The sequence below is a fragment of the Sinohyriopsis cumingii genome, chromosome 17 (genome assembly GCF_028554795.1).
Source record: "Sinohyriopsis cumingii isolate HCF-2022 chromosome 17, ASM2855479v2, whole genome shotgun sequence".
Classification (NCBI taxonomy): Eukaryota; Metazoa; Mollusca; class Bivalvia; order Unionida; family Unionidae; genus Sinohyriopsis; species Sinohyriopsis cumingii.
In genome coordinates this window covers 87,389,172-87,411,290 of record NC_142977.1, presented here as the reverse complement: position 1 = coordinate 87,411,290, position 22,119 = coordinate 87,389,172, and the positions used below count along the sequence as shown (strand labels likewise).

The window sequence follows — 22,119 nt, the reverse complement described above, 5'->3', positions numbered from 1 at the left end:
CAATAAGGTACAAATGGTATGTTAGCCATTGTAGCTCCTCTCTCTAGATTATGAGATGTATTTGAAAGAGAACCAGACACTAGTTATAAGACGTATTTGAAAGAGAACTAGACTATAGCCTATTGATCACATGACAAACTCATTTACTTTGTAAACACACATCATTTCATGTAATTCCAACAAATTAGTTTGGTATAGTTACTAAAGAAAGGGAGAGTTGTTGCAAACATAGTAAAATGTCCTCAGACATCCTCAGTTATGAAGGAAAAGTAAAAGCAATTTAATGAAATATAATGAGAGTCCTACTGCTGAGAAATTTTACATCAGAAAAACAAAATAAACATCATCAAATATACATTCAATAGCTGTGGTAAAATGGAATGGATGGAGATTGCTACAATATCATAGCCTCAACAAAGGAGGTAGGGACACCATTATTAGCTACAGGACAGGTAATGACATTAGACAGATGTTTGTCCCCTGATATTATTTACAAGGTTTTCCAAATAGTGTTGCACAGTGAATGATGACTATTCATAAGTGTTTTATATAACAGTATGTTTCATCACACTGACTCATGACACAAACATGATTTTGAACAAGAATTTTAAATATTTTTAATTAGTTATGTCTTTTATGCTTTATATGTAGTTATTTCTCACATCTGAGTAGTCCCCCTACAGAAAGGCCACCTCTCTTAAAAGGCCACATTACTGCTGCAGAACAGGTGGTTTTATAAAATGCAGACTACGGTAGCCCATTAAGCTATCTGAATTGAATGTGTGAAAACCTAGACCCAACAATGTGTTAATTCCTGGGATCCATGCATAATAATTGTTACAGGCTGGTTTGTCTTACTTTGATACTTGTAGAAAAGCAGATCCAAACGAGGGCACTGCTTGAAGTAGTGAGTTCCTCAGTTCTGCCTGTCTTCTGAGGAAGTCAAGGTGCAATTTGTTGCATCTCCACCTGAAATTGAAAGTTAATTTTTATTCTAAGTTTTACTACCAATAATTTGCATATTATAATTTTTCTAGGTTTTGCTGACAAAGACATACTCTTTTTGATTAGGTCATTAAATTTAGGGTCTGATGGAAATGAAGAAATCCAAGAAAACTATTTCCTTATTTACATAAAAATAAATTCATGGTGCATTTTTAACTGACTTATTATTCTCTGACCAGCTTACCTGTAATTGATATTAAAAGCAGTTTATATCTAGTAGTCTGAAATATCTTTCAATCAATACCTCCATACATCTCTCATACTGCGTACAACCCTTCTAAATCAATACCTCTATACATCTCTCACACTGCATACAACCCTTCTAAATCAGTACCTCCATACATCTCTCACACTGTGTACAACCATTCTAAATCAGTACCTCCATACATCTCGCACTGTATACAACCCTTCTAAATCAATACCTCCATACATGTCTCACACTGCGTACAACCCTTCTAAATCAGTACCTCCATACATCTCTCACACTGTGTACAATCCTTCTAAATCAGTACCTCCATACATCTCTCTCACTGTGTACAACCATTCTAAATCAGTACCTCCATACATCTCTCACACTGCGTTTAACCTTTCTAAATCAATACCTCCATAAATGTCTCACACTGCGTACAACCCTTCTAAATCAGTACCTCCATACATCTCACACTGCATACAACCCTTCTAAATCAGTACCTCCATACATCTCTCACAGTGTATACAACTCTTCGAAATCAATACCTCCATACATCTCTCACACTGCGTACAACCCTTCTAAATCAATACCTCCATACATCTCTCACTGTGTACAACCCTTCTAAATCAGTAACTCCATACATCTCTCACACAGTATACAACCGTTCTAAATCAGTACCTCCATACATCTCTCACACTGTATACAACTATCTCGCACTGTATACAACCCTTCTAAATCAATACCTCCATACATCTCTTGCTGTGTACAACCATTCTAAATCAGTACCTCCATACATCTCTCACACTGTGTACAATCCTTCTAAATCAGTACCTCCATACATCTCTCTCACTCTCTCACTGTGTACAACCATTCTAAATCAATACCTCCATACATCTCTCACATTGTGTACAACCCTTCTAAATCAATACCTCCATACATCTCTCATAATGTGTACGACTATTCAAAAATCAGTATATCCATACATCTTTCACACTGTGTACAACCCTTCAGGATAAAATTAAAAAGAACAGGGACATATATGGAGAAGTGAAACAACAATGAAAACTTTGCCAAAACCTTAACAAAACAGTTGACTATGATGACACCATCAGAAAAGTGACTACCATGTCTCATTTTCTACTTAATATGTTGACCTAACAAAAGGTATTACCTGTCAAACATTTTCCTGATAAGATAGTTCTTAAAAAAAGGAATACTGGAACAAGCTTTCCATAGTACTGCCTCTCTCTGCCACTCAGCTAATGACATGCTCTCTGCTGGAGCATCAGAAAACACATGCAAGACCCCAAATGTTGAGAACACATAGTGCTCTGGATCAGCCTGAAAAATGAATAAGAATAGAAATGTGATATCATTTATTCTATTTACTTGCTTTAGCTACAAACTGCATAGATCCAGATCTGCCGTTGCATCATGCATAATTTCTTAGCAGTAATCAGTAGAACAAACAACACAGACTCTGATCAGACAGTGTATAATGTGACAGTAGATTAGGATCTATGTATTTTGCAGTTGGATCAGACTTGTAAGTGAGCATATACAGTAGTCTTCAAATGTTCTATCTGTTTATTAATATCATGTATACAGGTACCTGATGTATTGACATCATAAATCAACAACTATATTTTGAACATGATAGCTCTAAAACAAGAACAGAAGGCTGTCTGACATGTACCTCAATGCATGAACAGTTGGCTGTCTGACATGTGCCTAAATGCAAGAACAGGAGGCTGTCTGACATATACCTAAATGCAAGAACAGTTGGTTGTCTGACATGTGCCTAAAGACAAGAACAGTTGGCCAAATAATATGGATCAGTAGGATTCTTTCTGTTTAAATTTCATTCATTGCTATTGATTGCATATGTTATTAAAACAATTATTTCAAGGTTTTGTTAGATCTTTGTATCTTCATCAGTATAAGAAGGTACAACAGCATCATTGTCCAATACTAAGAGGCCTTTATGTATATTTTCTTTCAAATCGAAATAAAGCTCTTTAAATATTCTTCTATTTTTATAAACAGCAGCTTTTCTTATGAAAGATCAGAAATTTGTGTACAAATGCGAGAGACTTTTCAATCTAGGATGCTTTTTGTCAATTTTGGTCAAATTCTGTTCACTGGTTTTAGAGAGTAAGTTGTACAAGGGTTTTTCTTTATGATTATTGACGGTCATAATGTTATGGCAAATCCAAATAATTTACAATAAACTTTCAAGTTCTTCATACCAGAATGCTTCCTCTTAAATTTGGCCTAACTCTGTTCAGTAGGTTATTTCAGAAAAGGCTATTCAAAGATTTTCTATTTCTAGTAACATTAACCAGATCTAATTCTAAAATGGCATTATTTGTATAAAACTTAAAGCTCAGTATGGTTCTTTTGAAACTTCTACTCAGTGGTTTATGATAAGCTGCTTAAAGGTTTTCTATTTTTTTTTAATGGTAGCCATATCTGAAGACAAACCAACAACATTTGTAAGGATTTGAGAGCCCCTAGTATCATGATTTTTTCTATCAAATTTGGTCAAATTCTGTTTTGAACAAAAAACCTTTACTGTTTTACCTTTCTAGTCTTAGTAATGGCTGCCACATTTTATGGCAAAGCAGCATTATTTATGTAAACCTGAAAGTCCTTTATTTACAAAGATGCTTTTTGTCAAATTTGGTCAACTTCTGTTCAGTAGTTTTTAAGAAGTCATAGAAAGGTTTTCTATTTTATGTAATGGTCACCATATTTCATGACGAATCTGCCCGCTTTATACAAACATTCAAGTCAGGATACTTCATGCTAAATTTGGTTACATGTTTCTTTTAAAGCAGCTGAAAATAGCAATTGCTGAATGAAAGTAGACAATGTACAACAAAAGTCAGATGCAGGACTATATCATAAGCTAAAATTTAATGTTTATGGGTATGAAGCTATAACTAATTATCTATCAGAGCTTCTTTCCAATTAAATGATACTGTGATATTTTCAATTTCATATACGAGTACTGAATTTTAACATCAATGAAAGCTTTAACCAATAAAAGAGGTTCCTATTTTATATCTTCCTAAATCAATTATCTGGTAAAAGTTCCACTGTCATTAATCAATAGAAAAAAAAGTATGATATATAAGTTACAAACTTAAAAATGTAAATAAAATGTTCCATCATGAATTTCAAGTGATAGAAAAGTGATACTGACAGGTACAATTTTAGTTATTCCAATACCAATCATGCCTAAATAATACATTTTGCTGAGTAGAGGGGAAGAAAAAAAAGTAAATATGGGTCAGTTAAGTTCAAAGCTGTATTCTGAAAATATTTCTTTGTGTAAAAGGACATTACTTACTAGACAATCATAGAATGATAATATTGTTAGCAGAACTGAAAAATGTTCTAGAGGTCTCATATCACAATCATGTTCTTTCTTTAAAAGAGGTTTTTTTTTTTTTCAGTAGCTAATGGAGACTGGTTCTAGACATATTTAAGGCAAACAAAATACCACAAAAATTCTAATTTTTGCACTGCTCTATAAGTTGTGCCTTTCTGTTTGAACTTCTTACAATTTTCTTTAACAATGGTCCCTCAAGTTTGAAAATTTTGAGCTGAGTCAGAACTAAAACTAAAGTGTAACAAATAAACTCAGTCACCCCATCTTTACTTAGGAAGACCATGTAGTAGGAATTTTCTGTTAATTCTTTTTTAAAAGCATGGATATTTTTCACAACAAATGCATCCTAGCTAAGAAGAAAGCCTTAGTTGATATAACTGAGTGATGCAAATTATACACCACAACATCTGGTAGGTTACCATTTCAACATTTTCTCTGAGCTACATTATGTTTCTTTTGAAAAACATGTTTATCAGTGCAACATATGACAACTAACATTTCATTTTAAAGTTTATTAGCTACCACACAGTACCCAGTTATATACCAGTGGAGAGCAAATACAAATAGATCAATGAATGATAATTTCATTTTTAAATTTACAAAACAGAAAATAGAAAAGGACTTTATATTTATTTTATATTACCTTACATTTTAAAAGTATTGACATATTAATACGAAACATTAAAGTATTTTGTTTCATACTAAATGCAGTACTACCAATTGATCATAGGATTGGTTCTCTTGCTGTTACTATTATCTACACTAACCTGAAAACTGGTAACATGTACTTCCTATAAAAGTGCTTTGTACATGGAAAGTAAATACCCTTCAATACCTGGAGTATGCATCTATTTGTTATGGGCACCACAGCACAAAGCTGGCTATGTAGCAGCAACAACTGATTAAGTTTTTAAAAAATGTAAAAATAAATACATAATAAAATACAAAATTCAAAAATGGTAAAATTCTGTAAAATGTATATAAAAAGCAACAGATAAGGGTAACACAAGTAAAATCCTTAAAACCCGATTTAAATCTTTCATATTATCTTAAGCAACTGAAAGCATCCACCCAAGACACTTCAATGAGGGACAAATTAATCTTTCTTATCTTTCAAATACACCTGTGACAATCTATTACCTAAAAAAAGCTGTAATAATCTATCTATAATACAGCTGTAATATGTTAAATAAACTACGGCTGTTATGTTATCTAAAATACAGCTGTGGTGTTTGTTAACTAAATAACAGCTAATATACTTTTACTTAAAATATAGCTGTGATCTGTTACACAAAAAGAGCTGTAATAATCTGTTACCTAAAATACAGCTGTAATAATCTGTTACCTAAAATACAGCTGTAATAAGATGTTGCCTAAGTTATGAAGTAACTTGCAAAGGAGGAATTGTCAACACATTGTGGTGACATTAATTGCATTATTTTGATTACACTGTGTAAGCAGACTGATAACAGACAACCCAAAATCACACTTAATAAGTCACTTTTTATGAACTAAGTCATATTCTGCATATGGTCATTTATATAACATTATAATATTTTTCCACCTCAAATATGGTACTGATCAGTCTCTAAAACCTGACACTTCTAAAATTAGCAAGATCATGATGGAGACCTGGTAAAATTTTATATGATAGAGATTATTCCATATTTGGCTGAAAAGGGTGAATAATGCAGAACTAGTATGGAAATGCAGTAATAATATATGCTATCATAGATATAGGGGATATAAAACACTTTTAAATGACTCATATTTGAACCATCATATACATTCACCAAGGTACAAAAAAGCAATAAAACACCTGAATTTGGTACCATATGTAAGTCGAGTCCAATGCAAGCTACACAGACACAGCTATATGCTTGCTTACAAGTCAAGTCCAACAGCAAACTGCACAGATCTGCTGGCAGATCTGGGTCGATGCAGATTGTTAGGAATAATCAGCATAAGAAACAACAGACACTGATCTGCTGGCACATTATGCAATGGCAGATCAGATTCAGTGTTGTTTGCAGTTGGATTTGACTAATAAGCCAGTATATTTGGTGTGTATTTGCATGTCACCGGTCAAAGTATATTTTAATAACAATGACAACTGGACTTAAATATAGCCAGACTGATGTCATAGTTTAAGTTTATACCAATATTTGGGGATAACTGCATAATAAATGAATTCAATTTCTTGAAAGCTTTGCTTTCTTTTCAGTATAAAAGTTATATATTGGCTGTGCTCTAAAAGCTAAACTTTCATAACACACACCTTAATCTTAGGCACTGTAATAAGATCATAAGGCCTGTAATGTCTGCAAGGTGTCCTGTTCAAATACAGTGACTTTATTTGTCCGACATGTTGACAGGCAGCAAAATATTCTACGGCCTCTCGACCATTCATCATAGGCACTTTCTCTTCCTCAATTGATCTTGGAGTTTTTCTCTCCTTTTTCTCCATGGAGGATCTAGAAGTTCTTGGAGTCAGCCTGTACCCAGGTGGTGTGATTGGTATCAGTTCCTTGGCTTCCTGTGGGGAAAGTTATAGATATTTTGTATTAAATTTCAGAATATCATAAAAAAAATGAAGACAGTTTTTCTGAAAAGTAAACTCATTGTCAGGTCTCATGAACAAAATGTTGCACACCAAACCTGTTTAAAATCAGACATCTGAAAAGTAAACTCATTGTCAGGTCTCATGAATAAAATCATGAATCTGAACAACCATTAATAAAATTATTTTGCGGAAAATTAAAGGTACCATAACTCCAGTCAATGATGCTTCAGAGTGCTGGAAATTTAACTCTTTCAAGTGTCTATAAATATAAAGCAACATGCCAAAAGTGGTTGAATTACAACAATCCTTGGTAATGTTATCTTGCACAAACCAAACTTAAAAATAATGACTTAGAAGTTTGAAAATCTAATTCACTCAAGGTCTCATCGATATAAAGAAGTATGACAATTGTTTTTTTAAATCCAACAATTCCAAGTAAAGTTATCGTGCAAAAAACAAAACTGTTGACATATGGATGGATGGACTGCAGTAACAATAGGGTTAGACTAATTTTAGTCAGCAAAACCCAAATAATCCAATACTCATGGTACATACTTTCCTCTCCTCTGGAATGTCTGTCTGTAAGGCCAGGGTAATAGGTCCATAGGGATGACTCCATATTGATTCTCCTGTAATGGAAAAAGCACACAAAGTTGCTCATTTGTACTAATTATAAAGATTTTTGCAATAACCTTTGCACTCACTCCTCCCTATTTTCCCAACTTCACAATATTCCAGACACTATGCACTCACTCCTCCATATTTACACAGCTTCACAATATTCTAGCCACTCTGATACTCACTCCTCCCTTTTTCCATATCTTCACAATATTCTAGTCACTTTGCATTCACTCCTATTTCCACAACTTCACATTATTCTAGCCACTTTGCACTCACTCCTCCCTACTTCCACAACTTCACAATATTCCAACCTCTTTGCACTCACTCCTCTCCATTTCCACAACTTCACAATATTCTAGCCACTTTGCACTCACTCCTCCCTTTCTCCACAACTTCACAATATTCTAGCCACTTTGCACTCACTCCTCCCTTTCTCCACAACTTCACAATATTCTAACCACTTTGCACTCACTCCTCCATATTTCCACAACTTCACAATATTCTAGCCACTTTGCACTCACTCCTCCCTACTTCCACAACTTCACAATATTCCAACCTCTCTGCACTCACTCCTCTCCATTTCCACAACTTCTCAATATTCTAGCCACTTTACACTCACTCATTTTCTCCATAACTTCACAATATTCTAACTACTTTGCACTCACTCCTCCCTATTTCCACAACTTCACAATATTCTAACCACTTTGCACTCACTCCTCCCTTGTTCCACAACTTCGCAATATTCCAACCTCTTTGCACTCACTCCTCTCCACTTCCACAACTTCTCAATATTCTAGCCACTTTACACTCACTAATCCCTTTCTCCACAACTTCACAATATTCTAGCCACTCTGCACTCACTCCTCCCTATTTCCACAACTTCACAATATTCTAACCACTTTGCACTCACTCCTCCCCATTTCCACAGCTTCACAATATTCTAGCCACTTTGCTCTCACTCCTGCCTATTTCCACAACTTCACAATATTCTAGCCACTTTGCACTCACTCCTCCCTATTTCCACAACTTCACAATATTCTAACCACTTTGCACTCACTCCTCCCCATTTTCACAGCTTCACAATATTCTAGCCACTTTGCTCTCACTCCTCCCTACTTCCACAACTTCACAATATTCCAACCTCTTTGCACTCACTCCTCTCCATTTCCACAACTTTACAATATTCTAGCCACTCTGCTATCACTCCTCCCTACTTCCACAACTTCACAATATTCCAACCTCTTTGTACTCACTCATCTCCATTACCACAACTTCACAATATTCTAGCCACTTTGCACTCACTCCTCCCTACTTCCACAACTTCACAATATTCCAACCTCTTTGCACTCACTCCTCTCCATTACCACAACTTCACAATATTCTAGCCACTTTGCTCTCACTCCTCCCCATTTCCACAACTTCACCTTATTCTGGCCACTCTGCACTCACTCATCTTAAATTTCACAACTTCACCCAATTCTGGCAGGAGAAAGAATATCACTTCATCAAGAAATATTGTACAACATGCACACTAACTTAGCACCCATTTTCTCAGTGAAATATGGAACACATAGAAAACCGTTAAGTGAAATAACCTGGATTATAATACTGTCACTACATTGGCATGCTCATTAAGCCCATTACTGATGCTGCTTAACATTGAGTTTTTTTCAATTTGAGTTAAAGCAATTAGTCTTTAAGTCATAAAATGTGGCTGATTCATTTTTGTCAATTCAAACTGTAAATTATCATGGGCATGACTTAGAGAAAAACACTACAGCAAACAATACATAAACCATAATAACTTATAAAAAAAACAATACATAAACCATAATAACTTACTCATGGACATTTCCACTGCAACACTGGCGATGGATTTCCTGAGATCTCCAAATGTCAGTGGCTTGACAGCAAGGAGTTGCTCTTCAGACTGTAAAAATCCATTGTTAATTTCATTAAGTTTAAATTTAACCTTGTTTGCATTACATCAATATCAAATCAACCTCCTTCAACTTCTCAAGCACAGACACTAGACACAGACATGTTTACCCTTAGAGATGTTGATCAATAGTTTCATAAAGACATCTCAGCAATTTTTGTCACTTATACATAACTTGCTATACCAACAATGAAAACTGATCTAACAATAACAGTTTCAAAGACTCCAAGTCACAAGGATATGCACGTAGCTATTTCTAACATCCTCTATTTATTATCTAATTAGCAGATTTCCACACCCTACCTATCAATACCAACATTAATTTGCATGAATTGGCTTATTCAAGGTCACATTTTCTTAATCTCTGTTAAGACCATTTTGCCTGCTATTCTGATTTATTCATAAATCCAATTGGTTTATCTGGCAAAAGTTTGTCACAACATCCAATTTCCATAAATAGCATGCAACAGTTTCACTCATACTCAACAGATGCTTAAATTGATAGTGATAAAGCTTAAAAACCTGACAATGATTATAACCTTGGTACAGACAAAGACTGCCCATGAAATTAATACCATAAACTGTAGTCCATGTTTTTGTTAAATATTTAGTCGAAGCTATGCTGAAATCGCTGCACTGCTAGTAAACAGCTGTTCATGACATGCTATATGTTGGCATGATGTGATTTCAGATACTTCATATGAAAGAAACTAGAAAACTTTGTGTCTTAACTAACCATTTAATTGGGTTTAAGCATAAAACGTCTCCTGTCATTTGTACTAGGCAAAGACAGTATTTATATCCTCCCCACTGTCAGTACTGAAACCACCAGAAAAAATCAGATATCCACTTCCTTTAATTATGTACAACACTTGAATTAGTGCAAAGTATGGTACCACCATTATGTCCCAGACATGTGGCAGCGATTTCAATACTCTTCTAGGCACAATTACATACACATGCACATTTTTCTTCTTTCTGTCAAAGTGACCATGACCTTTAGACTTTTGAGCCAATATAGGAAAGGGTTCTGCCTTACCCCTAGTGCAAGGCATCCACAAAGTTTCATACCTATAAATGGCGAAAAATTCAAGATATTGCGGGGAAATTGGTGAGACATATGGATAGACAAACATCATATCATAATATTTTCCACCTTACGGTGAGCATATATTGAGAGAAAATAATAGACAAGTAAACATCATGTGGGCAGTCAAGGTGTGACCTTATGAATCTTTGGAAACATGTACATACATCTAATACAACAACACTGGTGCAGAATTTATGTAATTTATGATTAGATCAAGTAAGGTATGAGAGCCACAGTTCATACACTTAACGTACCCAACAAAGGCACAGTACAAGTGGTAAAAATGCATATACCTTAACCAACAATTAAAAAAAAATATAGCTTCACTATGGCAACAGAGTTAAACATCTTACAGGTATATAAGTAGAGTATGGATTCTTTCCATCAGGAAGCCGCATCATTTTGAATGGTGGTGGTACCATCCTCACTGGACTGCTGGGCTGACTTACAGACAAGCGGAGGGGAGGAGCAGAAGTGCTGCAGTAATTTTTATACGGTTGGCTGACAGTCTGTGTGATCTCTTTGACCTCCTGTAGAATGCAAAGAAAACCATCATAAACATTTGGAAAACAACTCAAACTGTGAGATAAATTTCACAAACCAATTTCACTAAACTTCCACAAAAAGAGATTTTAAAATATTTTGATACTGAATAGCTTGGACTTATCTTACTCTCTAAACATTAAATCGGCACCAAGGATTAAAATATAGTCACAATATCCTACAATGTTCATAAATTTGTCTTCTTTTGTTTCTTATGAAACGCCAGAGGTTATTTCCTCAAGTTCAAGGAAATGAATTTATTTTTTAAGTATAAATGGACTACCAGGTTTACAGTTTTAAAACTTAAGAGTTATTATTCATGCTTTGTATAGCATGTAACAAAAGTTCCAATATTGCCAAAAATAACATCAGCAATAAAAAATCTTAATTTTAAGACACTGTTTTAAAAATTCAAGTAAATCTGGAGCAAGATCTCTAACCAAAACACCACCAAAGAAACAGAACTAAATTAACTTCTTAATAACCATAAATTCATTCATTCTATCCATATACCTACTACATGTATTTTTTTAATCCCTACTGAGGATATCCATATATACATGAAGTTACCTTTGTTTTTACTCCACTGTGGATCCCCATACATTGGTAGTTACCTTTGGGAACACTTTTTACCAAATTGTGGATCCCCATACATTGGTAGTTACCTTTGGGAACACTTTTTACCACACTGTGGATCCCCATATATTTGTAATTACCTTTGGGAAGACTTTTGACAGCCCTTCAACAATCTGGAGCTCAAACAATCTTTCTTTGTGAAGCTGTGCATGATGTACCAACCTCTCTAGATAGTGATGTAACTAAAGAGATGAACAGAAAAATTTTAAATATGCCTCAATAGTTTTTATACCTAAATATTCTAGGCCCTAAATCTTGTATTCTTTTACAAAACTAAAGAGAAATATGTGACATAAAGATAGCAATGACACAGAATTCTTAATGAATAAAACTTAATACCAGTACAGGTGTTTTCCTCAAAACAATTTGTAAATATTGATGATGTACAGTATAGTTCACACAATTTTTCATTTCTCCATGCATCATGGTGGAGGTGGATTGAGCGTGGAGAGAATTATGGAAAAGCTGATACCTTGCAAATGTGTGGAGTTACAACATCTGAACACCTGTCTCATGTACCATATATCATCACGGAACCACGTTAATGACTCAAAGTGGAGACACTTGTACAAAGGTGGAGCCATTTGTTGCAAAACATTATGCATGCTCTAAGAATGGACAAACATTGAAAATAAATACTGTGTTATTGCCTATATGTCTGGTCTTCCTAGCAAACAACACAGACCATGATAATCTGCCATCACATAATGTACCAACAGCTCAGTGTGTAAGTTATTTCTTTTACTTACTGATCATATATATATATATCGTAAAATTATAAACAATTTTTTTTCTTATATTACACATCAGCATAGCATGAAAGTTTCTACTTTGTGAGAGAAAATGTTCTAATTCAGTCACTAATAGTTAACATGATAATTCATCAATAAATAAACTGTTATGATTGCTTACAATTCGAGACCAATTGCAAACTGTGCGGATCCAAATCTGCTGTTTCATAAAGTGCTGACAGAATGAATCAGTAGAAAAAATAAAAAGGACCCTGATTGTCTGGTGCATTATACAACAGCAGATCAGAGTCTATGTTGTTTACAGTTGGACTTGACTTATATACAGTACTTATACACACTAGGATGTTTTAAGCATGTACGGTCAATTATTCAGGGCTCTAAAAAAGTTCAGTTGTTCTACTTCTTGCTGGACAAATTGAGTTGGAATTTTCACTTGTCCTGCATCAATTTTACTCTTTCTACACTGTACATAATCCTGAATCTGCTTAAAAGGCCATCTGTCCAATCAGATGGGCATCATGAAAAATGGATTTGCCCTTCCACTGCCACCACATATACAAGCAGACATGTGGAGATTTTGACCCCTTTGATAGTATTTATATATAAAAACAATGCTTCATAGGAAAAAGTCCCTAAAAACTTGTTTTCTGGTCACAGGAATGCATGAATGCAAAATAACAGAAGTCTGATAAAAGTACATCCAACTGAAAAAGACTGTTTCATAATGAATGTATTCAAGTGCATGCCTGGGAGAGAAAGAGAGTGTACCAGTAGGTTGCGAATGACCACTGAAAAAAACGGCCTGCAGAACAATGGGTTACCACTAATAGTGAATGTTCCCTATTTAAAACTAACCATCTTTGGAAAAAAATTTAAACTGAGGAATAGAAGAGAAGGACTTGCAATATATAAAAGGAAGAATTAAAGATCATATGTCAAACAAATGGATACAGTATATACAGTCTCAACATCAAGAAAAATATAAAAAAAACTAAACTGGTATAATTCTAACAACATAATTTTGGGACCCCATCCCAAGGACTGGGAATTTATCACAGAATGGGAATTTTTAATACACTGACATCTGGCATTTCTAATCTCCAATCCTTTATCATTCTTTTTGTTGCAATATTTATCCTTTACAGTAGATGAAGAATTAATATTATAAGTGTTGGTGTACAGAGTAAGCCAAAATTAGTAATATAAATTTGATCCTGTCTTGTATAGAAGTTGCCTTTATTGTCATAGAAGTAGAAGTAGTTTTGGTTGCTGAGTTATTTGGTACAAGAAAAGAAAATAGTCTTTAATGTGAGAATTTGTATTTGCAGCAAAAAAAACTGTTACCTGTTTATTCATTTTACATTTATGAATTTACACCACATTATTATAAGTCTGTGCTAGAAAGTCATAAGGTACCTTTAGTCAGTTTCACATCAAATTAAAGCTTTGTTTTATTCTAAACAATAGGAACCTTGCTGGCATATTTACCAATCGAACCCAGGTCAACAAATAAGACTATTAAACACTACTAAAATACTATATTCCCTTGTCAATAAAAACCATAAAATAGACTGCTGTTACATGAAACAGTTGAGGTCAGGATTATTAAAAACAAAGTCATCAAAAATGTCATTTAGCATTTCATGCTAGATGATAAGACTCCTATGCAGATGAATCTCTGGACCTGTGTTCAATAAAAGCAATTCAAAGCTTGAAATGTGTGTTTTGGTCAATACCAGTATATTTTGTCAACTACCCTAGCAGCTAGTCACAAAAATATTACAATTAATGAAGGAATACTTATCTATCATTATTAAAAACAGAGTAGCTGCCTACTATCATCAACTTTTCAGCCATACAGAAACCATATAGAAAATCAAGATACCTGTCATGCCTATTAATGCCAACTGTCAAAGACATTACAGTTTAGAGACAGTTGTGATCATTTTTATCCTTAAATCTTTTTTAAAATATACTTAAATATAAACAATTTTTCTATATAACACCTGTGTAGTGCATCTGAAAATAATATTTGGATATTTTCAAGTGAAATTCCTATGCCATTACCTAAATTAAATGTTCATTTTCACAAATAAATTTCAAAAACAGCATAAATGTGTACCACTAAACATCTTTAATGAAACATTTGAGAAAAATACTTACTTCTTCTTTCAGGCAAAACTGCTCAAAATATTCACTGTAGGGTTGTACCAGCTCTAGAATCTCTATTAGGTAACTCCATGATGGGTGACTGCACAAGATATTTGAAGAAAAAAATTACTTGTATCATACAGAATAGCTGCATATCCCATGGTTTTGTCAGTTCGGTTTGCTTCCACCCAGTGAAAAATCAAGCCCACCCTCTAAATGCCACCCAGTGATCATGGATTAAAAGTCTAAAACCATTTTGCATATCTACAAAGTATCCCAATCATATGGTATGGCACATTTAAGTTTCCACCAAGGATGGTGTAGGTGGATTACACATGAATGGACCTATCACATAATCACTTCTTTAGAGGAATAAAAACCATCATTATTTTCATTGTAATCTCCATTAAAATTGTTACAATCATCATGCTTGTTGTTTCTATTATCATTTTCATAATCATCATCATTACAACCATACTCTTCTATACCATAAAACAAATCATATGGGATCTATCATGACTGACCCTAATGTAACAGCTGATGACAAACATTTGTTCACTGTATGAAGATGAAAATTAATTATTATATTTTACAAAGATAAGAGCTAAATTCAAAATTAAATAAGGAATTAAATAACTAAAGAAAATCAAAAAAACTTTGGTCTTTGTTTTTTAATCACATAAAGTTACTGGAAACTAATTCAAGATGTTTCTCAGGTGAAAAAAACCAACTCAAACAGACATACTAACCTATCTTGTTGAAGTGTTGTGATGAAGACAGCCACCAGTTCTTGTTTCAATGTAGAAATGTCTTCTGATTTGACTTCTTCATTCTTGTCAATACAGCTGCTTATTCTACAATATACATTTCAGTGTACATATTTTAATGTATATTTCATTATATATTTCAATATCCATTTCAATAAGGAAAAACATCATTATCTTTTGAAAATGGTATTATACTACTAATACAAAGGCCTTAAACATCTCTTTGCCATAATACCATGAGTGTTTGACACAGGTAGAATCCAAACTAATTCACAGGTGTTGCTAACTTAATTATCAGAGTCAATGATACTACCAGCCCAGCAGGTTGGACTATCAAACAAGACTCATAAAAATATGACAGCAGTATTTTAATAGTTAGCTTGACACACTGAATTACTATTATGATTAGATTATAATCTAGTATCATCTGTCAAAGAAATGACCACTCACTATACTGCAGGTGATGGTTGATTGTCTTGGCTAACTTAAAGTAACAGAATATTGCAAGTTTAAATAATCAAACCAATCACAATTGTATCTATTAGCTCATAGGGTTCAGTCTAAACACACACACACACACTCACACAGATATATATATATATATATATATATATATATATATATATATATATATATATATATATATATATATATATATATATGACAATATTTTTTTAAATACTTTGATATTAGCAATTCTGGTGGTAGCTTCAGTCAATTTACTGAGTAACCATGGATTTTCAACATTTATCTACCCCTGAGAGTAAAAGTATATTTATCGATAAATGAAACATGAAAAGGAGAAACAGAGTAATATTAAAAGTACCATTACATCTCTAAAATATATTTCAAAAATGTTTTACTGAAAAAGAAATAGAAAAAAGCTGTGTTGCTAATAGTAACTAAACAGGTGACTGAAAGAGAAATGTATGTACCAATACTGTTTAGGTCTATACTACGTACTGATGAGTTTAAACAAAAAAAAAAATCAGTACATTTTACTTAAAATATACTAGTGTTATTGAGATCCCAATTGGGACTTCCCATCCAATTGTGAGTTTTGTCCAGCTACAAATTATTATCCTCTCTAATTTACACTGATTTTGTTTAATTATTCAGAAAATGTAAAATCATTTGTACTAAAGCTAGGAACTTTAGTTTACCTCTTTCTGATGTCTAAAGCCCATTCTGAAGCCTTTTCTCTTGAAGTAAGTGATGAAGGCCGTCTGGGTTGTCCCACCAGGCTGTTTTGACCCTCCCGCAGAGCTGGGAGCCATGTGGAACTTCCTGTTTGCTCTATTGGGGACTCCATTATTAAGGCACTTTAATCCTTTAATTACTGTGTTCTACATTTTGTCAACTGTCAATAAAAACAAACATGATGCACCTCAGTGATGATACAACTGTCAATGACAACAAACACGAACACCTCAGAGATAATACAATTGTCAATGAAAACAATCATGACACACCTTGGTAATGATACAACTCAATATAAACAAACATGACAAACCTCAGTGATGATATAACTGTCAATAACAATAAACATGAAACACCTCAGTGATGATGCAACTGTCAATAAAAACAAACATGAATCACCTCTGTGATGATACAACTGTCAATAAAAACAGTGTGATACACCTCAGTGATAAAACAAATTATGAATAAGAAAAATCATGTTTCGAACATCCGGGGGATTTTTTTTCTCCAATGACTTCCAAAAAATTTCAAATGGCAATTGAACCTTCTCCATATATAACTTTGTTAATGACCAGTTTTGTTTTATCTATCAAATTTTATCACATTTTATTTATTTATTATGTTAGGATAAAGGATAATACATAAGTGTTATATTGTATTCAGTTTCAATGTCTGGTATTCCCCAAAATAAATTCAAATATATTTTGGCAAAATCCATGAAGTTTTTCAATAAATTCAAGGACTTTCCATCAAATATTACGATACAGATGTCACTGCTATCTTCATGAATGAGTTTAATGTGCCTCAGTGGAGCAAAAGTTTCAATTACATCTATCTTCTCTTAGTTGCTTTCAAATTAAGTTTAAGGGCAACAATTAACATCAACTTGTAGATATGTTTATATATAAACTGGACCAGAACCCATCTTCTTTATAGTACTTTTAAAAGGGGAAGCATACAAAAGTTTGTGCATGTAGAATAGGAGATAAATATGGGAAATTATTACAGACCATTATTTTCTTACATACACATTTCATTGTCAGCTTCACAGCATTTTGAGATCCACCTATTTCAGCAAATGTGGATGGCCACTGATGCAAGTTGTGATGTCATTTCTAAATTAAAAGTGCAATTTAAAATGATGATCACTACCAGAATAATTGGTATATGTCAAAGAAAATGCACTTATTGAAATAAACGAGGCTACTCAAGAAATAAATTACAGTGACATAAAGCTAGAAACCTGCTATGAAAGAAGCAGTCACACAGCACCATTACAAAATTAACATTGTCTCCCAAGTCCCAATATTTGGGTTCTTGCCAGATTTTTGTTTTACATGGGGATCAGTTCATGCAAAAAATGAAAATCTATAATTTATGATAAATGGTTCATTCAAAGATAACAGCTTTGTTCTCTAATATAATTATATCAAGCTTATTAGCAAATTTGAAAAAGACTGGTATGCCAAAAAATACAACATAGAAAATAAAGTCTATAATGATCATGTTTTAGAAAAAAATTTGCTTTTTACAAATTCCTAATTGTAAATATAACTCTCACACTAAACTACTATTGATATTAATGACAGATTCATTTCTGTTCAGCACAAATCAAATTTGACAATCTGTAACCTGTAGTTTTTGTAAAATCCAGTCCAATAAAAATTAGGAAGTCATTGTTATCTGGTGCATGTATGTACATGTAGCAGAGACAAAACCCTGCATAGTGTGTCCCAGGATAAAGGCATATGATAAGAAAGGGTCCCGGGTGAGGGCCTTTGCTCCAATCAGGCCTCTTTTAGAAATGACCTGAATAGAAAGCTACTGGTATTCGCAATTCAACTATTTTGGAGGTAGTTTCTTTTAGATAAAGAAATAAGTCAATTATAATGTAAAAGTATATAAAATATTATTACAGCTAATTTTTAAAAGTGAAATATTTGTATTAAGGGCAAAAACAGGTAGGATGCCAGTAGGAATAGATTGCCCAGAGACAAACTCAGAGCAAAAATTATTTAAATAACACATAACTGAAGTTTCTATGTTACAATAAGCCAACTCTAAAATATATTTTGCTTTGTTATCAAATATACATAGCTTGGTTCATCAATAAATTTCACCACCAATAAAGAATATACAGATGACCACATGAGAAGCCATTCCTGTTCATATTAAATAATATCATCCATAATTATATTATATTAACTGCCTACATAAAACAAGAAGTAAAACGCTCTTTAATTTTACATCAGCATCTGTTTTGTCACTGAAATAGATCTTCATTGTTCCTAAAATATAAATTTGTATTTGGTTTGGTCAATAAATTTCTAATTTTGAGTAGCTTGTGCACCAAATAAGACCAACTAGTCGTTCAAAAATGTCCACGTATTTTAACACTGAATTTGCCGTATATTTTCTCGAGGCGAGTATATAACAACATTGAAAAGAACTTTGGGCGTATGAGGATTATATTAAAGTTAATAACTGCCATCTAAAGGTATACGTGATCAAATTCTAAAATTTTGCATCCATTACTGAAAGAATCAGTTCTGAACGCATGCATGACATGTATACCTGTATAACTTGTATTTTAGATAGCATTGTCATTCTCAATTGTATAACATCGCTTATGGGTTATGCGTAATGACGTCGCAGGTATGGCATCTTAATATTACAAATATTTCATACAATCGTTTTGGTAACGTATTCATTAAATAGTAAATTTAAATAGGAAGTAACATTTTAGGAACCACTTAATACCAATCTTAGAATTTGGCAGTGGCTCCTCTTTGTGGGCTCAAAAAATACCCTAATAACTCTAAGACACATATTAACTGTACGTGAAAATGAAGTAAATTCTATTAATTCAGCAGTTTCAGTGCAAAATTATACATTCCTATGTAAGAGTTATACCTAATAACATCAGAAACCATTATTAGAAAACAACGCGTCTTTCTGTTGCCAAGCCGCCATTTTCTTGCCCGAACTACAAACTCGCGCACTTTACAGACTGCGCAAATGATATAAAGCCTTTCTAACATTCCATTCATGCGCTACATAATTTTAAAACACCGCAATTTTCTGTAGCGATATATCATTCCAACTTTTCTGAAATTGAGTTCAGTTTAATATTAAGATTTTTAGGGTCAAAGGGACCTTGCAAATGTAGTTATTCCTACCCAAAGGTTTATTTTTTTGTATGATATATTCTTTAAAAAAATGTGGAGTAAGATGTGTTTAGAATGTACACAAACGACAAAATCAAGGTAATATTGGAGATTCTAATATTAAGGACATATGACATTAACACTTTATGCTCTTTATGACCGGAAAACAATCAGGAATTTTTTCTACAACTTAATAACAAAAGACCAATCATGGTTTTCTGAAAACATCCTTCTTGCTACATCTACAGCACCACGTATGTATGTAATTCCAAATATTAAATTTAACATTTACCAAGATTTCGACTTAGTCTTTCATCTATCAATCAATTTTTCACGAACTTCATTAGGCATAGGACTGAACCCAAGAGAAAATTCTAATCTAAATAATAGAAGACAAGTAGTTTAGCGGTAATGTGGCATTTCGATGTAGTTCGTTGCAGTTGTGTTATGTTTAGTCTATTGTGGTTTAGCTGTTATTGCAATAGTATTAATTAGTACTGTGTAATCTAGTTTAATTTAGTTTTAATCCTTGATTATGCTTTCATCTAAATTTCGCAATGTTAGCATTTGTTTACTAACTACATCTATACTAGATAGTTAATGTCAGAATATTTACACAAGGGAATCAACAATGCGACGGGGCTGGTATAAACAAAAAAAGGCGGAGGCAGGTCGCCATGGTTTGAAATCCCTTGATTAAAGAATCGTGAGGTAAAAGTAAAACTTTCGCAATTCAACTATTTTGGAGGTAGTTTCTTTTAGATAAAGAAATAAGTCAATTATAATGTAAAAGTATATAAAATATTATTACAGCTAATTTTTAAAAGTGAAATATTTGTATTAAGGGCAAAAACAGGTAGGATGCCAATAGGAATAGATTGCCCAGAGACAAACTCAGAGCAAAAATTATTTAAATAACACATAACTGAAGTTTTCTATGTTACAATAAGCCAACTCTAAAATATATTTTGCTTTGTTATCAAATATACTTAGCTTGGTTCATCAATAAATTTCACCACCAATAAAGAATATACAGATGACCACGTGAGAAGCCATTCCTGTTCATATTAAAAATATCATCCATAATTATATTATATTAACTGCCTACATAAAACAAGAAGTAAAACGCTCTTTAATTTTACATCAGCATCTGTTTTGTCACTGAAATAGATCTTCATTATTCCTAAAATAAAATGTTTGCGAATTATAGTTTTGGGGATGATTTCTTTTTTTAACTGTTTCAAAATGTGTTGTTTGCTTTGCTAAAATAGCATAATATAAGAGTGTTTTAAAAGTATTTTTGAATTATTACTTTTTAATTATTTTATAACTCATCCTCATCACAGGAATGCTTACCCTGGAGTAAATCTCCATTTTAATACTTACTCTCTCAGCAGAAAGTATGACTGTATGAGAATTTCGCCCTGGAAGTCCCTAATTGCACCTACCCCACCCCCTCATCCCCTCTCTCGCCTAAAAGTGCGTTTTTTTTCCTCCTCGAAACTGACTGCATGCTTACAATTGTTTTTACTCTTGAATATTATGTTTCACGATATTAATGATGCTTGTTGGTATTTTTGAAAGATTTTATCAGATTCAGTCAATTTTATAGTACAATTTAAAAAATTAAAATAAAAATAATAATTCAAAGACTTGGGAAAAACGTCACGGTGTCCGGAAGAAGGCTGTCAGAACCTTCATTTCTGAATTTTTAAAGAGCATGGAAGGAAAAGAAACGACAAGAACGAAAGAAGAAGAAAAAAGACAGTGAAAATGCTGACACATGTACAAAAAGCAAGTAAGTTAGCTAGAAAGTTAGCAAGCAAGTAGATAAGAACAAGACTGTTAAGTAGTCGTATACAGTGTATGAAGAAGTAAACAAGAAATATGTCATGAAAGTAAGAAGGCAAGCAGTTGAAGAAGTTAGCAAGTAAATTAAGAGCTCTGAATCAATCAATCAACTAATCGGTAGGGCTTAACAAATGTATTCCATCTGTATTACTTAGAAAACAGGTAAGCAAGCGTGGAAAAAAGGGAACAAAGAAAGAAGTAAATGCACATAATAATCATAGCATAATCAACCAATCAAAATCGATCG

The 22,119-nt window shown here is 33.2% G+C and overlaps 1 protein-coding gene across 3 annotated transcripts in view; it reads right to left on the bottom strand.

The window, feature by feature from the left end:
* The window catches only part of LOC149779382 (dynein heavy chain domain-containing protein 1-like), a 457,419-nt gene extending 437,594 nt beyond the window's left edge, over window positions 1-19,825 (bottom strand). For all 3 annotated transcript variants that reach the window (XM_089940014.1, XM_089940015.1, XM_089940016.1), the window contains exons 1-11: window positions 19,768-19,825; window positions 16,818-17,014; window positions 15,637-15,741; window positions 14,900-14,987; window positions 12,065-12,166; window positions 11,159-11,335; window positions 9,619-9,706; window positions 7,711-7,784; window positions 6,871-7,128; window positions 2,367-2,536; window positions 859-969 (exon numbers count right to left, since the gene is read on the bottom strand). In XM_089940014.1, the coding sequence (XP_089796140.1) occupies window positions 859-969; window positions 2,367-2,536; window positions 6,871-7,128; window positions 7,711-7,784; window positions 9,619-9,706; window positions 11,159-11,335; window positions 12,065-12,166; window positions 14,900-14,987; window positions 15,637-15,741; window positions 16,818-16,966 (1,322 nt within the window). In that variant the 5' untranslated portion in view covers window positions 16,967-17,014; window positions 19,768-19,825. The remainder of the gene's footprint in view (window positions 1-858; window positions 970-2,366; window positions 2,537-6,870; window positions 7,129-7,710; window positions 7,785-9,618; window positions 9,707-11,158; window positions 11,336-12,064; window positions 12,167-14,899; window positions 14,988-15,636; window positions 15,742-16,817; window positions 17,015-19,767) is intronic.
* Window positions 19,826-22,119: the final 2,294 nt, after the last annotated feature.